Source organism: Limanda limanda, chromosome 2 (assembly GCF_963576545.1).
Source record: "Limanda limanda chromosome 2, fLimLim1.1, whole genome shotgun sequence".
Lineage (NCBI taxonomy): Eukaryota > Metazoa > Chordata > Actinopteri > Pleuronectiformes > Pleuronectidae > Limanda > Limanda limanda.
Window position 1 is genome coordinate 23,861,301 of NC_083637.1, and position 17,206 is coordinate 23,878,506.

A 17,206-nucleotide genomic window follows, 5' to 3' on the forward strand; every position below is an offset into this window, starting at 1 on the left:
GCATAGACAGCAGCGTTCATTACAAAGGCATTAAGAAAGAAAAGAAAAGAGAGAAAGAGCGGTGAGCAGGTGCACCGAGCACGTTGAGCCACCTCTGGCAGTGTTTTCAACTATTATTCTGTTTTTGTTGTTTTTTTTTCTTATAAAAAAAAAAGAAAAAAAAGGAAAAAAAAAGGAAGCTACATGATTATCGTCACAAAATAAAATCTCTTTGGCATAGAATACCCACCCAAAAGCACAAACACACACGCTCTCCCACACATACTCACAGGCACACACACACACACACACACACTCGTTCAGAAGGTTCTCTAACAGAAACCTACAAGCTTTGCCATCGTCAGAATTATAATCAGAAAAATTAGGCTATAAAACAAAGTAGAGCCCTGTTAAGATTATGAGTCCATACTCGGCGAAAATTGCATATATTACATCAGGCTGAGAGCAGAGGGAAGCATCTCTGCTGGAATCTCTATATTCTCTTCTTCTTTGTCCCATTATGTCCTCTGTCACTTCTCTCTTTCTTCTGCGTCTATAAGAAGATGAGACAAAGAGAAAGGGTAAAGGTTAGTTATATTGTTACATTTTATTATGTTATCAGCAGACCTTTGTCCTCCCTATCATTTGACATCACCTTATTACCTCTGCCAATGTTTTCACCCCTGTCTGTTTGTTTGCGAGCAAGATTCCATGAGACAGATTACCATGAAACTCGGTGGAAGGGTGTGGTATGTGTTGGGGTAGATCTGGATCAGGAAGAGGATCCAGGGAATAAATAAAAAATTGGGCATATTTAGGGAAATGATATCGATGAGTTAGTGCAATGTGGTGCAGCTTGATTGCATTTAAGGAGACTGCTGGGCCCTGGTGGAGGTATTAAGTCAACCATCCCATTCTAGTTGTTGAATAAAGCATTTGAATCAATGGAAAAAAATAAAAGGACTCGTTTGTTTCCAGGTCACTGTCAATCAAATGTGATCACACCAAACTCATAATAAATACCAGCTACGGATTTTTTTTGCTTCTGGTTTTGCATCTTGCTCAGTAACATTAATGACAAAGATAAAGAAAGTTATGACCCAAGTGTCCTGATAGGCCGAGGAACAATCCAAGCATGTACTGACCTTTAATAAGGGTACTGCTGCTGCGGCTGTCTGTCGTAGTTGCTGGGTGCGTATTCATCAGGCATCATAGTTCCCTCCATGCCCTCCATGTCAACTGGATATCCCCCTCCGTAACCTTGGAAACCACCATCCAGCTCTGCAATTTGTTTTTCCACAAGTTATTTACAGGACCAACTGATTATGTCATTTAGCTTCCTGCGTAGCATAGTCTGAGGGTTTATTTACTGCTGTTGTCACTGCTTGTTAGAAAACGCGACTGGAAAACCGAAACATTTCTACACATTTTAGGCAGATCTCTGAAACATTTTGATCATGGAGGAGAAGCTGATCCCTTTTTCTGTGAGTCCTGCTGCACAGAGTAGGAGACAGAAAATACCAACGCCATAAAAGGAGAAAAGCCAAGAGACGGAAAGAACAGGAATTAAGAGAAAGATCTGAACGATGCAAACACAGATATGGAAACACCAGGGTGGAGCTTGATGGAGAGAAAAGCTTTTAGACCGACTTAGCAATGAGGGATAGGTTGTGTTGTGCTGAGAGAAAAAAGGCAGAATAAAGAATAAGAACTTTTCTAAGATGAAAGAAAAGTTGGAGGTAAGACAGAAAAGAATCAGGCTACGTAGTAACGTGTGATATATCTATTTGGATTATCTGGTGAAATGTGACTAGAGCAAAAGAAAGCAACGAATTGTGAAACTGAACAGATGGTAGAAGACAAAGGAATGATTGATTTGAGGAGCTGAAAGTTACAAGGAGAACTGAAATCTATGTAATGTAGGCCTGTCTAATTTGAGTGACTGAGTATTTTTAACTAGTCTGACCAAATGATGATGGTAAATGAGCAGCAGCCTGGAGTCAACCTGCTAATACATGACAGCATGTTAACACCATGTGGTGCATTGACCTAGTGCTGAGGAATGTGCTGCATGTGCACATTTCAGCCATAATAACTTACCATCTGCATAGTGTGCATCCATGGGGACACTGTTGGCAGCCTGCAGAGATCAGAAGAGAGCAAAGGTCAAACAAAACCAACAACTCTTATATAGAAAGCTTATTAATAGTCCTGAGAGCACCATTTTAAATATATTTTATTACAAGAAGTCAGTTTCTTAATTCACATTACTTCATGTCCAGTCCTATACAATCCTTAGTCTTACTTTTGTTACATAATAATTGAAATATAAATTAATGGCAATAAACAAATGTCTCAAAATCGACTTAAGGTTGAGCTCTCGTATCAGCGGAGGGCGCCAGACACTCACCATCTCCCAGGCCTGGGGGTCGTGTTTGAACAGGGAGTGGGTGAGTTCCACAGACACTCGCTTCTTGTAGTCAAGGTTCTTGTCCTCGGAGATTCTGAAGAGCACAGCTGCAGCGTATGTAGCTGAGGGGAAACAGAGCAGGACACATTCAGAGGTGCACAAAAATAGTTTAATCCCTTCAAAAGCTAAATGTTTATGCTAGCTAAGCTAAGATAACTTTGGGTGGTTTCATATTTACTGAACAAACTCAAGAGTTGTATTTATCTTATTGTCCAAAACTTGGCAAGAAATTGACATTAAGATTAAAAGATAAAAAACAACAATGAGATAAGAAACAGGTCTTGGCATCTTTCATCCATCATTTGTAAATGTAAAAACAAACTGCTGAATGAGTCATGTTAAATAATGCGTTTGTGGTTAGTATTTGCACATTTCAGTCAAACTAAGAGTTTGACACTGAACCTGATTAAATGTTTGTGTTGTTTATTTTTAATGTTGAACTTCATTATCTCATTCTGAAAGTCAAATTAAAGGGACTTGGACTAAGTGGGCAAAGTCATGTCCAGTGCAAGTACCAGCAAACTGCCCTTACAATGAGAACAGCACTTTAAATATGACTCAATGCTACTTTACAGTAAGCTAATCAAAGTACATTATATGGAGATCCTACCAATGCCCTCGTTATTGGAGTGCAGCAGCTCCATCAGTGGAGCCGACGCCCCCTCGCTGTCGATGACCTCTGCTGATTGTTTGTCCAGGGCCAGCTCGCACAGGACGCCAGCCGCCACACGCTTCACGTTGTCCACTGGAGAGTAGAGCAGCTGAGGGGGAAGACAATTTGTATTAATTAAAAATGTAACCAAAATAGTCGAGCTAATTATCAAGACACTGACGGCGTCTTACCTGCACAAAGAGTGGAATGGTCTGCATGTTGGCAATCTCTGCTCTGTTGATGGGATCTCTGGCCAGGATGTGCAGTGCTCCTGTGCAGCCCTCAACAATCTCCTCCATCCTCACGCCATCCTGAGAACAAATATGAACACAATGGAAATATGAATAAAACGCAACTACTAATTTCCACTAATCCTAAAACTATAGTTTCATCCCAAGGCCTTGGCTGAGTGACGTCTCTGATAGGTGGACCATGTAGTTTCAGCATAGATTTGAAAAATGTGCGCAGCTTTCCAGAGTCCCACCCACGAGCAGTTGTTGGCGGTGTGGGGGGGCTGCCTACTTTTGATTAGCGGGTGTTAACCTTTTCAAATATATTAAAATGTCATGACATAGAGGTGCCACCAAATGGTTGAGTCTATCGGCCCTGGCAGGTCCAAGACGGTTTGAAACACTAAGTGGCGTTATGAGCAATGTTCAACCTTTAAATGTAGATATTTATTTTATTTTGTAATACATAAAACCAGCATTAATGTATTGCATCAAAAACAAAGCAATCATTTATTTTACAGCTCAAAAAACACATTTAAGGGCAGTATCTCTTGAAAGGCACACAGTGATGATACACATTCCTTTGACCCGAGCCTGTCATGTACCTGGTATGTCTGCTGGGCAGATGAACCATGTTTCTGTGCGTCCTGGTGAGCTTTGAGCAGCAGGTTGACGAGGCAGGGGATGGATCCTGCGTCCCTCAGTGGGGCCTGGTTCTCTGGGCAGAGGGCCAGGTTACGGATCAGGCCGACCGCAGCCTTTGGACGGGGAGCAGATGCAAAGATACGATCAGGATACCGTTCACTGTTACAGGTGCACAAATACAACTAAGCTTACAAACAGCTTCAAGACTTGAAGTTGATAAATGTAACGATTGTTGTAATGTCATAATTTTCCCATCTAAAGTCTGGTTCTGTAAAACATACTGTTCCTGCTGTCATGAGCACTTCATGCTCTTTTGGACTAACTGGGGCTCTGGCTTTCATCCCTATCTGACATCCTCTTTGTCCATCTGTCCACTTTTATCCATTCCCCCCATTCTCATCTTCGGAACAAACCAATAACCCCTCAACGTCATTCACTTCAATTTTCCTCAATGCCCTGCTTCGCAGTCTATCACCCTTTCCCACATCTTCATGAAACCACCACACATCATCTCTTTAGCAGCACATTTCTCCAGTTTAGTCCCCTCGCCCTCTGCCCCTCCCTCGCTCTACCTTGATGACGGGCCAGTAGTAGGGCTGGTTGAGCAGCTTGACGATGGCGGGGATGCCGTAGTGACTCCTCACAGCATTCTGCGCCATCTCGGCATGCTGGTGCCGTGAAGTCAGGTGGCGCAGGGCGCACACGGCAGGTTCAGTCACATCCTCCTTCTCACCAGCGCGCAGTATGGCGTGGATCAGTGCCTCCACGCCATTGCTCTGGGTGACCAGGGTTTTGTTGTGGGCGTTGTTGCACGTGAGGTTGGACAGGATGCCGGTGGCACACGTTAGCATGTTGATGTCATCGGAGCTGAGCAGGCCCACCAGCTCCTGCAGCAGGCTGTCCATACCCTCCTGAAAACAGGAAAACAAAGTGTTTACAGACAGTTCTGTGTTTTTAAATAAGGGAAACAAAACTGAAAAAAAAGAGGAAGAAAGTTTATATTATCAGTAAATGTGTACCTGCTTGGTAGCAGCGTCAGACAGGTTCCTGAGGGTCCACAGGCAGTTCTGCATCAGACGCTGGCTGGCACCTGTGAGGTGTTTTCCCAGAGCCTGCATCCCACCTGCAGGGAGCAGAGAATAACTCAGCAACATCTCATAAAGCCTGCTGTCATGCTGCTCTGTGGTTGACAAGACGCCAAAGGCCACTTTCCAAGGCAGCAAAAGTTGCCACACCTGTATGACTGCTTTGTACTCACAGGTGTGTGCTGACAGAGAAAAAAACATATCACATACCAGCCTCCACAATGGCGGGTTTGTTGCTGGGGCACACAGAAAGCACTTTGAGCACACGGCTTGTGGTCCACAGCAGCTTCTCATAGCTGTTGTTTCTCATGATTTGGACCAGACCCTCGGGACCACCGTTGGCCAGGATGATCAGCTGTGAAACAGAGGAATTGTGTGAGTATGCAAGGAGCAGATTATGGGAGAACAACTTTTACTTTTTAATCACCAGGTAACCTTTGTGAAATAACCCCTTACGTTTCACAACGCACCACGTTGAGCAAAGCCGTGACTTGTCCAGGCAGATAATCACTACAGATAGTTAATCCTCTCACTTTACTACTCTTAACAAATAACTACAACCACACCCTATCTGTTCCAGCACCTGAACAACTCTGTTCACATGCCGCACCCACAACAAAACGTGTACACACAAGCAGAACAACTTCAACGTCTCACGTAAGAGCTGTTGTACCAGCTACGGTTTCAAATTCACAAGCACAAACTCTAAACACACCTTGCTCTCCTGGTTGCCGTAGGACAGAAGCTGCAGACAGTCGGTGGTGATTGCCAGGAACTTGGGGTTGCTCTTCTTCAGCAGGGGAACCATCCTCTGCAGGCCATCAGCCAGACGCACGGCCATCTTAGCTCCCTCCTGGTGCAGCAGCAGGTTGTGGAGCGTGGTGATGGCGTAGAAGAGCACAGACTCCATGGGAGAACTGGGGGAAAGAAAACAGGTGTGATGAGTGTATCACAAAACCAATGGCACACCATGTAGCCACACATATAAGAAACACTCTCCCCATTGGATAAGCTGACTGTTAGATACTACTAACTAGCTTTAGCATGAGTTTCTTGTTTTCTACACGAGTCTCCATGCTGCGTTCTACTGGAAGCCGAGGCTACTGCTGGTTGTTTTCTTCAGGAAGGCGGTCATGTGATCTCGACTGAAAATACTTTTTTTTTTTTTTTTTTAATTGTTTCCAAACGTCTCAGTTTCTGCTTGTCCAGACCAAAAGTGCAGCCTTGGAGTTTTAAAACAAACAGAGGATATTAAACTCCAGAGTAGTGTGGACGGCAGGCGTATCCGTAGAAGAGTTGATGTGTATTTAAACGAAAATGTAGTGGCATGGATGTAGCCCAAGAATGTGCCTGCTGCACCAACTAGATGTCAGTACAAACTGGTGAGTGAGAAGTGCTTGTTTTCTTCCTCAACTGAAGCTGCTCTGTAAAATATTCAACATGACTTCAGGGTCTGTGTGTGACTTTTTTAAACAAGCAAAATGGGCTTAAAAATGGAGCCGACATTGCCCCCTTTCATACCCCGACAAAAACAAAGGGCACATTATTCGACGTTTATATAAAACTACAATATCATTTGTTCACCTGAGCATGCGGACAAGAGCAGGGATGCCTCCAGACTTGAAGATGGAGAGCAGGCCCTCTCTCTGGTGGGACAGGTTGTGGAGGATGCTGGCGGTGGCCCGGGCGGTCTCCATGTCACTGGTGTTCTGCATGGCTCGCACCACGGCCGCCACCATCTGAGGCGACTGCATCAGCGCCCGGCGAGACGCCTCCTTGCGTGTCAGCTGGTTGACAATCTGCGCTGCCTTGCCGACCACCACCTGGGGGAAGATGTGGGGAGAAGAGGAGTTATTTTTTTGTTACTGGTGGAAATTAAAGTTACCGCCTTTTTAAAATGATATAGTGATGCATATGTTCAGTCTAAATCAATTAAAAAACTCACAAAAATATTAAATTTAACAAGTGAACAATTAATTGACTTATCATCTGTTGTTGATTGAAGGAATACTTCCACTTTTTTGTAAATCGGCTCATTTACTTTCTTGCCAATTGAGCTTTTATTCAAAATGTGGAAGTATCCCTTTAATCTATGATAGATGTGATAATTCATTTATTAATGGTTCACGTTCTTGCTTTCTTGTTTACTTTCATTAGCTGTCTTGCAGAGTGAAACGAGAGGATTGATGAACATGAAGCTACACCAAACATTCTGTTTAGCTTTGTTTAGTGTAAACCGGGTGCGCTCATTTCCTAAACTCTTGTCGTCACTATGCCTGGTGAAGAAATAGTCCTGTCGAAAAAACCCTCTGCAGGAGCACGAGTTCAGACATTCCCCCTTCATCACCTGGTCTTCGTCATTGAGCAGTTTGGTGAGCTCGGGCACGGCGCGTGTGGCCAGCTCGGCGTCATCCTGGTAGTTGATCAGATGGATGATGGCGGTCTTGAGCATCTGGGAGGGCTCTGCCAGCCGCTGGACGTTGGTCATCTGGGAAGCGTCCGTCTGAGTGGACAGGATGGTCATGCCTTCCTCCAACGTCTCTGGGAACATGGCAGCCCGCACCCGCTGACCTCTGGTGAGACTGTACTGGGTTTCTACAGTTAAGGAGAAGGGAAACAACCATTATAAAACAGATCATGTGTAACTTTGACAAAAAGGTGTGATCATATGCATATACATGTCTGCATATTGACCCTTGTTTTAAGACTTACCCGGTTCACTGGTGACAGTGGTGGTCATGGTGTAGTGCTTGGAGGTGGTGTAATCACCGTCTTCGTCTTTGACTGTGTTGGCCCCGGACTGGATGCCCGAGTCTATGCCATACATCGTGTCCTGCCACTTGGCCACCTTCACCATGCCATCAAGATCCCCCACTACCAAACACAAAGACCGGAATTGTCAGAAATATTGGACCAAACCATTATTCAACAGTCATTTCTTTAACAGGCCTGCTCCAGATTCAGTGGTGGCTTTGAATATATTTTGGGGGTAATACAACGCTTTTAATCCTTATTCCAATTTTCTCCCCCATTTTCTACAGAAGGACGACTGGTTTTCTTCAATGCCAAATAAAAGGAGGACAAGGAAGTGACCTCAGTATAAACACGTCAATACAATAGCTGGAAGTCGGCACGGTCATGAAGAAAATATTTAACCGACCCTCCTCTAAAAGCTGGAGAAGAAGGTGATCTCAACAAAAGTGAACCAAGAATTAATACAAATAAAATCAACATAAAATGTCTATATTGTTGAAATAGAATTACCAACAAAAGGAGGAAGAGGAAAAGGGAGCAACATGACATACAACATGAGTGATACACTTACTTTGCATGGTTATCCTCGTCTCCCGTTCTCACCTCAACAAAAAAAAACTGCAAAAAGAAAAAAGCTCAGGTCAGAATTGGACAATGATTGGCTTCACTACATATTTACATTTTCTCATGAATTAATAAAAATTGGGTTCCAGTGAGGTCTTCACTCTCTTGCACAACTGTCACTTTTTTTTTTTACGTATTATGACAGCTCATCAGCTCAGACTTGCACCCCCTTCAACCCCCAAACTCTGCACCCTGACCTTAAAATGACAACACCGAGCAGCAGCAGCGACTCACAGGGGAGAGAAGGCAAAGTGAGCGGAGAGACAGCTGTAAGGCAGGAATGCTACTCAGCCCAGGTGACCTTTCACCCCCAGGCCTCCGCCCATACAGCCGTGGGAGCAGCCTGCTGCTGACGCATGGCAATGAGGAACTTGCTCGTCAGGTTTTCGACCCCAGTGAGGAACCTACTGTGGGTGTGTGTGTGTGTGTGTGTGTGTGTGTGTGTGTGTGTGTGTGTGTGTAATGCCTGAAACTTAAATATATGTTTCTATCATTTAAAATCCAAGTGATCACTGTAGAATAATCAAGTCAAATAATTTGGTTTGAACATGTGGTGTGAATCCCCGAACACTGACTGTGCAAAAGAATAAGAAAAAGCCTGTTACTTCCTGTCAGGACAATGAAGAATAACATGTAAAATATTAAGTATGATAATTATTAATCAAACTAGGTTGTATCCTCTACGCACATATATGTGTTAAAATAGAGACCAAACATAAAAAAACAGATGATCCTTGGCTGCAGCTCCACACAACCAGATAACTGTCATGGCTGTTTTCCATCTCCACATTAAATCATTTTCTATCTTCCACATCATCAACCACAGAAATCCTCTTCATCACAAAAAAAAGGTCTGCATTTGTAATAGATGCCTGCTGCTTTATACGAAATGTGACTAATGGTACAATGCATTCACTGTGCTACAAGTGTTTTCAGATGTTTGAATGTTACTGACAGGAGTCGTTGCTGGGGTGCGTTGTGCCTGTGAGTGTGTGTACATGTTAGAGGGCGTTTTCCATTTTCTGCAGATGCACTGGAAGAACCACGACACTCCACACACAGCAAAGACAATGATTTAACCGACAAAAAAAGGGACAATAGCTCAATCTGTGAACCTCTGTTGTGTGACAGCTGGTTATACCTCACAGTTCAAATACAAAATGAGTCGTGCTGTAGTTGGAGTTGAACAATTTGGAGGCAAGGACCAGGAATCTGTGTAAAGATGAACTGCTTTGTCTCTGTGCCTTACACTCAGGCTGTTCGTGATTCGCCCTCTGGCTTTGCATAAGGATGTTTCGTGTTGTGTTTCACTCCCTCAGTGGGCCCAGCCCACTTTTTCTCCCCCAGGCACCAGGCATGCGTGTGTGAGCTCACACATCATGTAGCTCCGTCAGGGGGGGCTTTCATTTCCATATAATTTGTATGAAGACGAAACTGACAATAGTGAGTGTGAGTGTGTGCACCACATGTTCCTGATAAGTCTATCATTAGCTCTGTCGCCACGTTTTCTCTGGTCTTCCAAGTGCCATTTACTTCTTATATGCAAATGTACAAAATACATGTTCACCTGAACATGATGTTCAGTCCCAACATGTCTTTTGTCTTCATCAGTTGAGTTTCAGCTGCAGTCAGTCTGGCATGAGATCCCGCAGGACCAGGCCACAGAGGACTGTCTGTGCTTGCAGCTACATGTTACCTTACAGATAATCCACTGACTCATCAGGCCTCAGACAGAAACTATGCTCGCAAGCACGCAATAAAACGATGCGTATCCCCTCCCTTCTGACTAAAAGGTGTGGCCTCTGTTTTGAACACAAGCAGTAAGGTTTGTCCAGCAGGAAGGTGAGTGACTGGCAGACAAACACTAGTGGGAAATCAAGCGTCGGGCTCACCACAGCTTAACTTCAGTGGTTTTGAAACGGGACAGAAAAATACTTCTGATCCACTTGTGGATGCAGAGAAAGAGTGTTTTGCTTTAGCAGAACGACAGTATCCACAGGGTCCACACAGAGCCGTCCTGCTCGCTGTAAATCAGGGACACTGTTTGGCTAGTCTTTGTTGTCCTGGGCGAGGCAGCGGGTTCAGCCAACTGTTGCAATCCTGCGACACGCCCCGCATATCGCCTAGGTAACCGAAACTCCACTAAGGCACTGTACTGTGGGGGGGGGGGGGGGGGGGGGTTATCTACTGACCCATCTGATGTCTGAAGTCCTGCTCACTTGTTTACTGCTAAATGTCCCTCTTGGGTATTCCCATAATTTCCCATTTCCCCCCTCCCCTCACCCACAGTGATCATGGTCCATGCAAAGAAAAAATATGAAAAGTTTTGGCTTAAAATAATTAAACAGAAAAGTTTTTTAAAAAACAGCATTGAAATCATCTGTTTTTGTTAATTATGGTGAAAGTAAAAGTCAGTATTGAGGTTAATGTGCCAGTCTGCTGATTCCTCCTCAGTCCTGCTATTTGTATTGTGCACTTCTCACTGGACTTTGCTCCCTTACAGTTAATGAGTGATCCCTCCTTTCACTCCTGCTGTACTTTGCTCCATCACTGTCATTACCACCACCCTCCTCCATCCACCCACACACAGTTGCAGCAGTTACATAGAAGCCACCCCTTTTTCCTCGGGAAAACACACCCGCCGCCTCCCACTATCTTGTCTAGCAACGGTCTCTGCGGATGACTTTAGTGGGCTTCTTCCAAAAAAAGAAAATAAAAACCCTGCTCAGTAAAACCAGGAATGCGGATCAGTGAGAGCAGCCAGTGAGCGGGTTGAAACAGAAGAGCAGGATGGATACTGGTCAGCGCCTGATGCTGAAACACCAGTGTGACATTCCACACTAACATAGCATATTCAATGTGTCCCGTGTTTGACCGTAAATCGTGAGCTGGAAAAAAAGTGTGTGATATTTTACCATTTCAACACTACAATAAAAGTAACTCTCTGACTCATTCAAAAATTCATAAATCCAACAGATACCAGCAGCTAATTGCTATTGTGACAATGGATGAGTTGGATGTCAGTCATGAGAACAGATTGACTATCCTGCCCCCCCCACAGGCATGTCAGACAGGGAGTGTCTCCCCAGCAGTGACAGGCTCTCGACAAGGGCGTGGCGGCAGATCGTGTTGGTGAGCAAAGCGGGTGAGGCTGAAAACACCTTCTGGCCAGAGGGGCTCAACAGAACATCTGACATTCGATTCTCCTGAGGATATCCTCCAAATAATTAATAAGTTTTGCTGCTGCTGCTTCTGCAAACCAAGTCGAGCTGCGAAAAACATTCCAGCCAGCCAGATTTTGACTTTGTGGGCCTAAGCTCTTCTTTGTATCACAGCAGGAATGAATCAGGTCAGGGAAGAGGCCCAGGGGGCTGGAGATGAACTCGTATTCCAGAGCGGCTCCTAATATACGTCGCAGTGTTTGCGGTGATTTGTTGTTTAGCTGCATGCCTGTTTGGCAGGGGTGTAAATAACACGGTCCCAGCTTTGTGTCGCTTGTTCTTCTCGACTTTTAAACTCCTGCTTGAGACGATTAAGTTTGCAAAAGTGGTGTCGAAATTAAAGAAATAGCTGGAAATTATGGAGAAATATGCTTTCTGGAATTCTTTCCAAGAGCTAAATGAGAAAATGGATGTCACTCTCATGTCTGTATGGTATCTATTAAGCAACAGCCAGCTGCCATTATCTTAGCTTAGCAGGAATGGAAACTGCGAGTGTGGCTCTCTCCAAAATAAACAAAATGCACTTAGCAGCACATCTAACGCTCCTTAAAAGAGAATTTATATATGTCATCCTTACAACAACTGAACATTAACATAGTTGGTAAATTAGAATGTGTCACTCAAACCCTTAGGCTTACCTCAGTTTACGACCAATCACGTTTGAGCAGTGGGTCGCCCACAGGTAAACAGTGTGGAGAGCAACGTTGACCGAATTACATTGACTATAACTTTTTTAATCTATCTGCATTCATAAACATATAGCTGTAACCAGTGATGGCTAACAGAGACTTGGCCCAGACATCCACTGTCTACACTGGAAGCCCCAAAATATTGGCAGTGGCCCCCTGAGGCTTATCTGTCATCAGACGCTCGCCGATGGGCTCCTAGATTGATCCTAAACAAACTATCTCCAGGCTTTAGCTTCCTATATACAGTCACATGGGTGTGTTAACAACCTTCTCTCTAATTTTAACTCTTAAAGAAAATATGAGCATATTTCACACAAACATTTTTGCCAGCAGGGCGGTTTTATTTGTTTATGTTAATTATACTCTCCCACAGTTATCAGAACACTGGGGATTAGGCGTAGAAATGTGACCTCATCTGGTGGCTTGTGATTTCTAACAGGCTTGCTAATGTCATGTTTAGGTTTGACATGCAAACAAAGCAGATTATGTCTCCACACATCTGTACAAAGCTTCCGGCACCATCTGCCCACGCACAGACTATTTACCATACAGTATATCCCAGCCCTACACACACACACACACGCACACAGTCACATACATGTCCCCTGACATGCAACCCACCCTCCTCTCAGTATAAACACCCACATGGCTTTAACGCAACACCGTGCACTCACACAGGCCAATCCTCCTGACACCGTAAAGGACCAGTGCAGCCAGCTGAGCCTCTGCAGTTGCATTGTGCTCTCTGTATCTTCACTCTGCTTAGGTGGGGTGCAGCCGTCCCACTGGGATACAGCTCAACACCCCCACTAACCTTCCTGGTCCACAAACCACTCGTCCCTAAACCCCCCCCTCCCACCCCCCACTTGTCCAACAATAGCTGTTATGGCCATGCAATGGAGTCAGCGGGGGCTAACTGGATAGCTGGTATGTTATAAAATCAATAAGGGAGGATGTGAAGTGGTGCACAGCTAATGGATTTATTGTGATGGGTGACAGGAAGTGGTGGTCAACATTATCTGACTCACCAAACACTGGGGGGGCTGTCTGGTCAGAGAGGGGACGTTTATTAGGCAAAGCTGCACTTACACAACTCTCCCTTGGAACTGTGTACTCAAAAGCATGGTGACTACGGAACTATGGTGACAGGCTCTTGTTGTCTCTATCACGTCATGCACTAAAATGAGGAACAAGCCTGACCTCTAGATTTTAAGAACCCACTCACTCTTTGCGAGGGAGAATTCGAGAGCATTTGTCAATTGACTGTAACAGGCAGTTGATAAAATCCAGACCATGGCAACGTGGCTAAGCCAAGAGCCCACAGAGAAACAGACAATGAGATACGGCTGGAGTGAACTTGTGCAACACACAAACTGAGTTTGTCTTAATGTGGCAGATGCAGCAAAGCATGCCCCCCCCCTTCCTTCTCTCATCAGGCAACATTCCCAATAACTGACTCAACCACAGCCAATGCATAAAATAAACAGCAGAATGGATAATGGCCGCTTGATTCACTGCTGCTACTTGTTGTACGAGTTGAATCGGGCCAGTGGATGCAGCACTGTGAGTGTAATCTGGTACCAGGCTGTTTACTCTCTGTGGGACCTCGCTGTGAATCAAAGGAAATGTGAGCTGTCTCGGAGGAGGTGACTGAGCCCTGAGCAGGATCATGTTACACAAAGCTGATAAAGAAGTGAATGGGTAAAAACAAGAGTGTAGCATATCCCAATAAGATACACAACAACAAGAAAGTTCACAAAACTGTCCTTCACACATCACATAATGTCATGCAAAGATTGTCTTCCACATCAGGAGGACAGTGAATCTTAGAGGATGTTGAGATTCCACTTTTATCTTTTAAAAAAAAAGTATTAAATCCCAAATTAGTTTTATTCTTGGCTTTTGCGATGTAAAGAATACTTATAGGACTGTGTTTTGGTCTTTGGACCTACAGTAAGAAGGATGTGCCCCCCTGCATGCTCCATGGTATCACGGAAGAGGATGAACCAAGTCTCGGATACGGCACAGAGAGCTTCTGTGTTACTTTGTTTGGGGTGAAGAGGAAAAGACTGACCGCATTGTCCCATTGACTAGGGTCATAGTGAAAAGGAAACCGGGTCTCAAGTGTCCCCCACTGGAAGCCACCAAAGACGCTGAGGCACATCAAGATGGCGCTGCCTGTTCACGGGCCAAGTTTTGTAGCCAACACGGAATCCAAAGCCCTGTTTAAAGGCCTGACCAGGAGTTTTTTATAAAAACTTTGAACCGTCACCAATACGCATGGATGTGCGGCTGAGCGCTGAGGCGATGTGACAGATGATTAATTTTTCAGGGAGATTAGAGGCACGAGGGAACGGGGAGGAGGGTTCTTTGGAGAGCAGCGCAAACGTCTACAGGGACCCTGAGGAATAAAGCGATTCAGCTGACAAGTTCACCGTTTGTTCTTCTACATGGAAATCCCAAAAATAAATGAGTGAAAAGCTAGCTTTATCAAAAATTAGGTGACTTATCTTGCCAACAGCCATATCAATTGTTTAATATATATATATAGCTATTTTGGAGGTGAAACCCCTCTAAAATGTCCAAGTTTAAGGAACAAATATGCTGAAAGAGGAAGAATAAGCCTTGATTGTTTAAACGCCCATGCATTTTTCAGATCATCCACTGTTTTGATAAGTATTCCCAGGCCCCAGTGTTGCACAACTCAGCATGACATCCCCCGAAACCAAAGAAACCACAGAAAAACAAACAAAAAACGAGTTGTGAAATTATTCACTCAACAGTGACGACATGCAAAATGAACTTCCTTGTGAAAGGCTGACGTCAAGATGTGTCAAGCTTCCCTGGTGCTTAACTCTCATTTTTTTTAGCCACACCCTTGCTGTCCCCACTTTCCTCTATCTCTCATAGATGTGTAATTAAGGGACAGGGAGGAGGAGGAGAAGAAGAAAAACCAGACACCACAGGACTCATCGGAGTCACTATGCTGAGAAGTACTGCTCAGCCAAATCATCCAACTGTGAAAACATTCTCTTTTGAGTCAGCGCTGGAATCTAGTTCACTCCATCCCTGCTTGGATACGTCGTCGGTAATGAAAAAATTATCCATGGTAATGTATTCATGGAGAAAACAAACGGATTCAGCTCCTTCCAGTGTGCTGTTAGACTGATGTGACCTGACTTGAAATGACCAAGCTGGCAGACTTTCAAACAGCCTTTAAAAGTGCGAGTGGTGGGAGAAAGCAGCCGTTAGGCCTTCGACATCTTAAGTAAGGGACGTTTTCTTGCCCTCATTTGATCCAGCAACGTGAACTGTTGAAGGTAAATAATTCATTCCAGTGACTGTCATGTAGTGTTCAGCTGGGCAGTGCCGGCTTCACTTGCTCAGCACTTTGCCACAGCGCTCTGCTGGAGGCTCCTGATTTGATGTTTTGTCGCTGACAGCAGAAATCTTTTGCATGACTGCGTATTTTCCGACGATGCTGCCAATTATTTAAACAATGAGACTCAATCTAATGCTTGGTTGCACTTGCTTTACTTACTTTTATACATTAAAGCTTAAGACATCAGTTTCTAAAAGTAAATGAACAGATTCTCTTGCTGATAATCAGAGATAATCATTAGGAATCAAACACCGGGTGTCTTTGAGGCTGCAGGGTTGAATAAATCTGCTTTGGCTCATGGACGGTGTTGTCTGATGAAAATTTCCCTTCTAAGCCTCTGGAAGTTAACCCCACAGACACTTTGATGCCGTCACACCACCTTCCCTATGACTGAAACCACAATGACCCCTATCGCCGCTGACAGGAAACCTTATCTCTCTGCGTCTCCCTCTCCATGGGAACAGTAAAAACACAATAGAAGAGTGATACGCAAACACACAGCAGGTCGGACGACGTGCACACCGAGTGGCTGTAACCGAGCCCCTGGAAAGCACTCGGCCATGCACCACTGGACGCCGGTGGCGAGACGAGGTAAGACGGTGAATCCACAGGAACCGACCAAAACTTCCAGACACACAAAGAGGTTGGGGTGTATGCCATACAGTAATCCCCTTACGAAAGTGTAGTCCTATTTATAAACTGAAGGATCTCCTGGCCTCTTGCTCTGCTAATGTAGGACAGTATCAGGGAATTAAGCAGGGGGGGGGGGAGAGAGAGAGATTATCAGCGTGCAACCACAGCTGTAGCGGCGAAATCTACAGTAAGTCACCCCCCCCCTCTCTCTCTCACCGCCGTCCCACCACCCATTCACCCTCTTCCCTGAGGCCAGATGGGAACAGCTTTCCAGCCAGGGCGCTGTGGCCCGACGGACCGCTTGGTGCCACGGGCTGAGCTCAGTGAGGCTCGGCTGGCAGGAAGCACCGGCGCCCTGTCGTACTCAAAGTGACGCACATTCCCCGAGCTCGGCGGGACGCGTTTGTCTCTCCCAAACAGTTGGACGCCACGGGCTGTTTGGAGATGTTGTTGCTGCTTTGTGAGGGTGTGACTCGCTCATAATTCCAAACAATGAAACACTAGGATCAGTGAGTCAGTGGTTAGGGAAGCAGAAGCTCGGGTCAACTTCCACTTCTGATGTGCAACCATGTCCAATTTGACTTTGGATGTGAAAGTTGACAGTGGAGAACACAGCAAATCACTTATTGCACAAAAAACTAAATAAAAGTCATTTCACCCCGGATGCTGATCGAAGTGGATTAAGTCATGTAATCAAATGAAAAGATGATTGTCCTCCTGCGTTTTACAGAAGCAGGGTCGGCTGTTCTGTCAAATCCAGAGCATCTGCAAAGGTGATGACATCATGGAAGATTTGGCAACACCTGGAGACATCAGTGCTGGCAGGAACAGCACAGTGGGAG

The 17,206-nt window shown here is 44.9% G+C and overlaps 1 protein-coding gene across 1 annotated transcript in view; it reads right to left on the reverse strand.

Moving 5' to 3' along the window:
- Positions 1-17,206, reverse strand: part of jupa (junction plakoglobin a) — an 18,580-nt gene continuing 1,374 nt past the window's right edge. The window contains exons 2-16 of the mRNA XM_061066732.1: positions 8,387-8,433; positions 7,774-7,935; positions 7,409-7,656; positions 6,646-6,884; positions 5,777-5,978; positions 5,272-5,416; positions 4,996-5,099; positions 4,549-4,887; positions 3,937-4,089; positions 3,293-3,412; positions 3,060-3,210; positions 2,390-2,511; positions 2,080-2,119; positions 1,125-1,260; positions 1-532 (exon numbers count right to left, since the gene is read on the reverse strand). Coding sequence (XP_060922715.1) covers positions 1,127-1,260; positions 2,080-2,119; positions 2,390-2,511; positions 3,060-3,210; positions 3,293-3,412; positions 3,937-4,089; positions 4,549-4,887; positions 4,996-5,099; positions 5,272-5,416; positions 5,777-5,978; positions 6,646-6,884; positions 7,409-7,656; positions 7,774-7,935; positions 8,387-8,393 — 2,166 coding nt within the window. The 5' untranslated portion in view covers positions 8,394-8,433 and the 3' untranslated portion in view covers positions 1-532; positions 1,125-1,126. The remainder of the gene's footprint in view (positions 533-1,124; positions 1,261-2,079; positions 2,120-2,389; positions 2,512-3,059; positions 3,211-3,292; positions 3,413-3,936; positions 4,090-4,548; positions 4,888-4,995; positions 5,100-5,271; positions 5,417-5,776; positions 5,979-6,645; positions 6,885-7,408; positions 7,657-7,773; positions 7,936-8,386; positions 8,434-17,206) is intronic.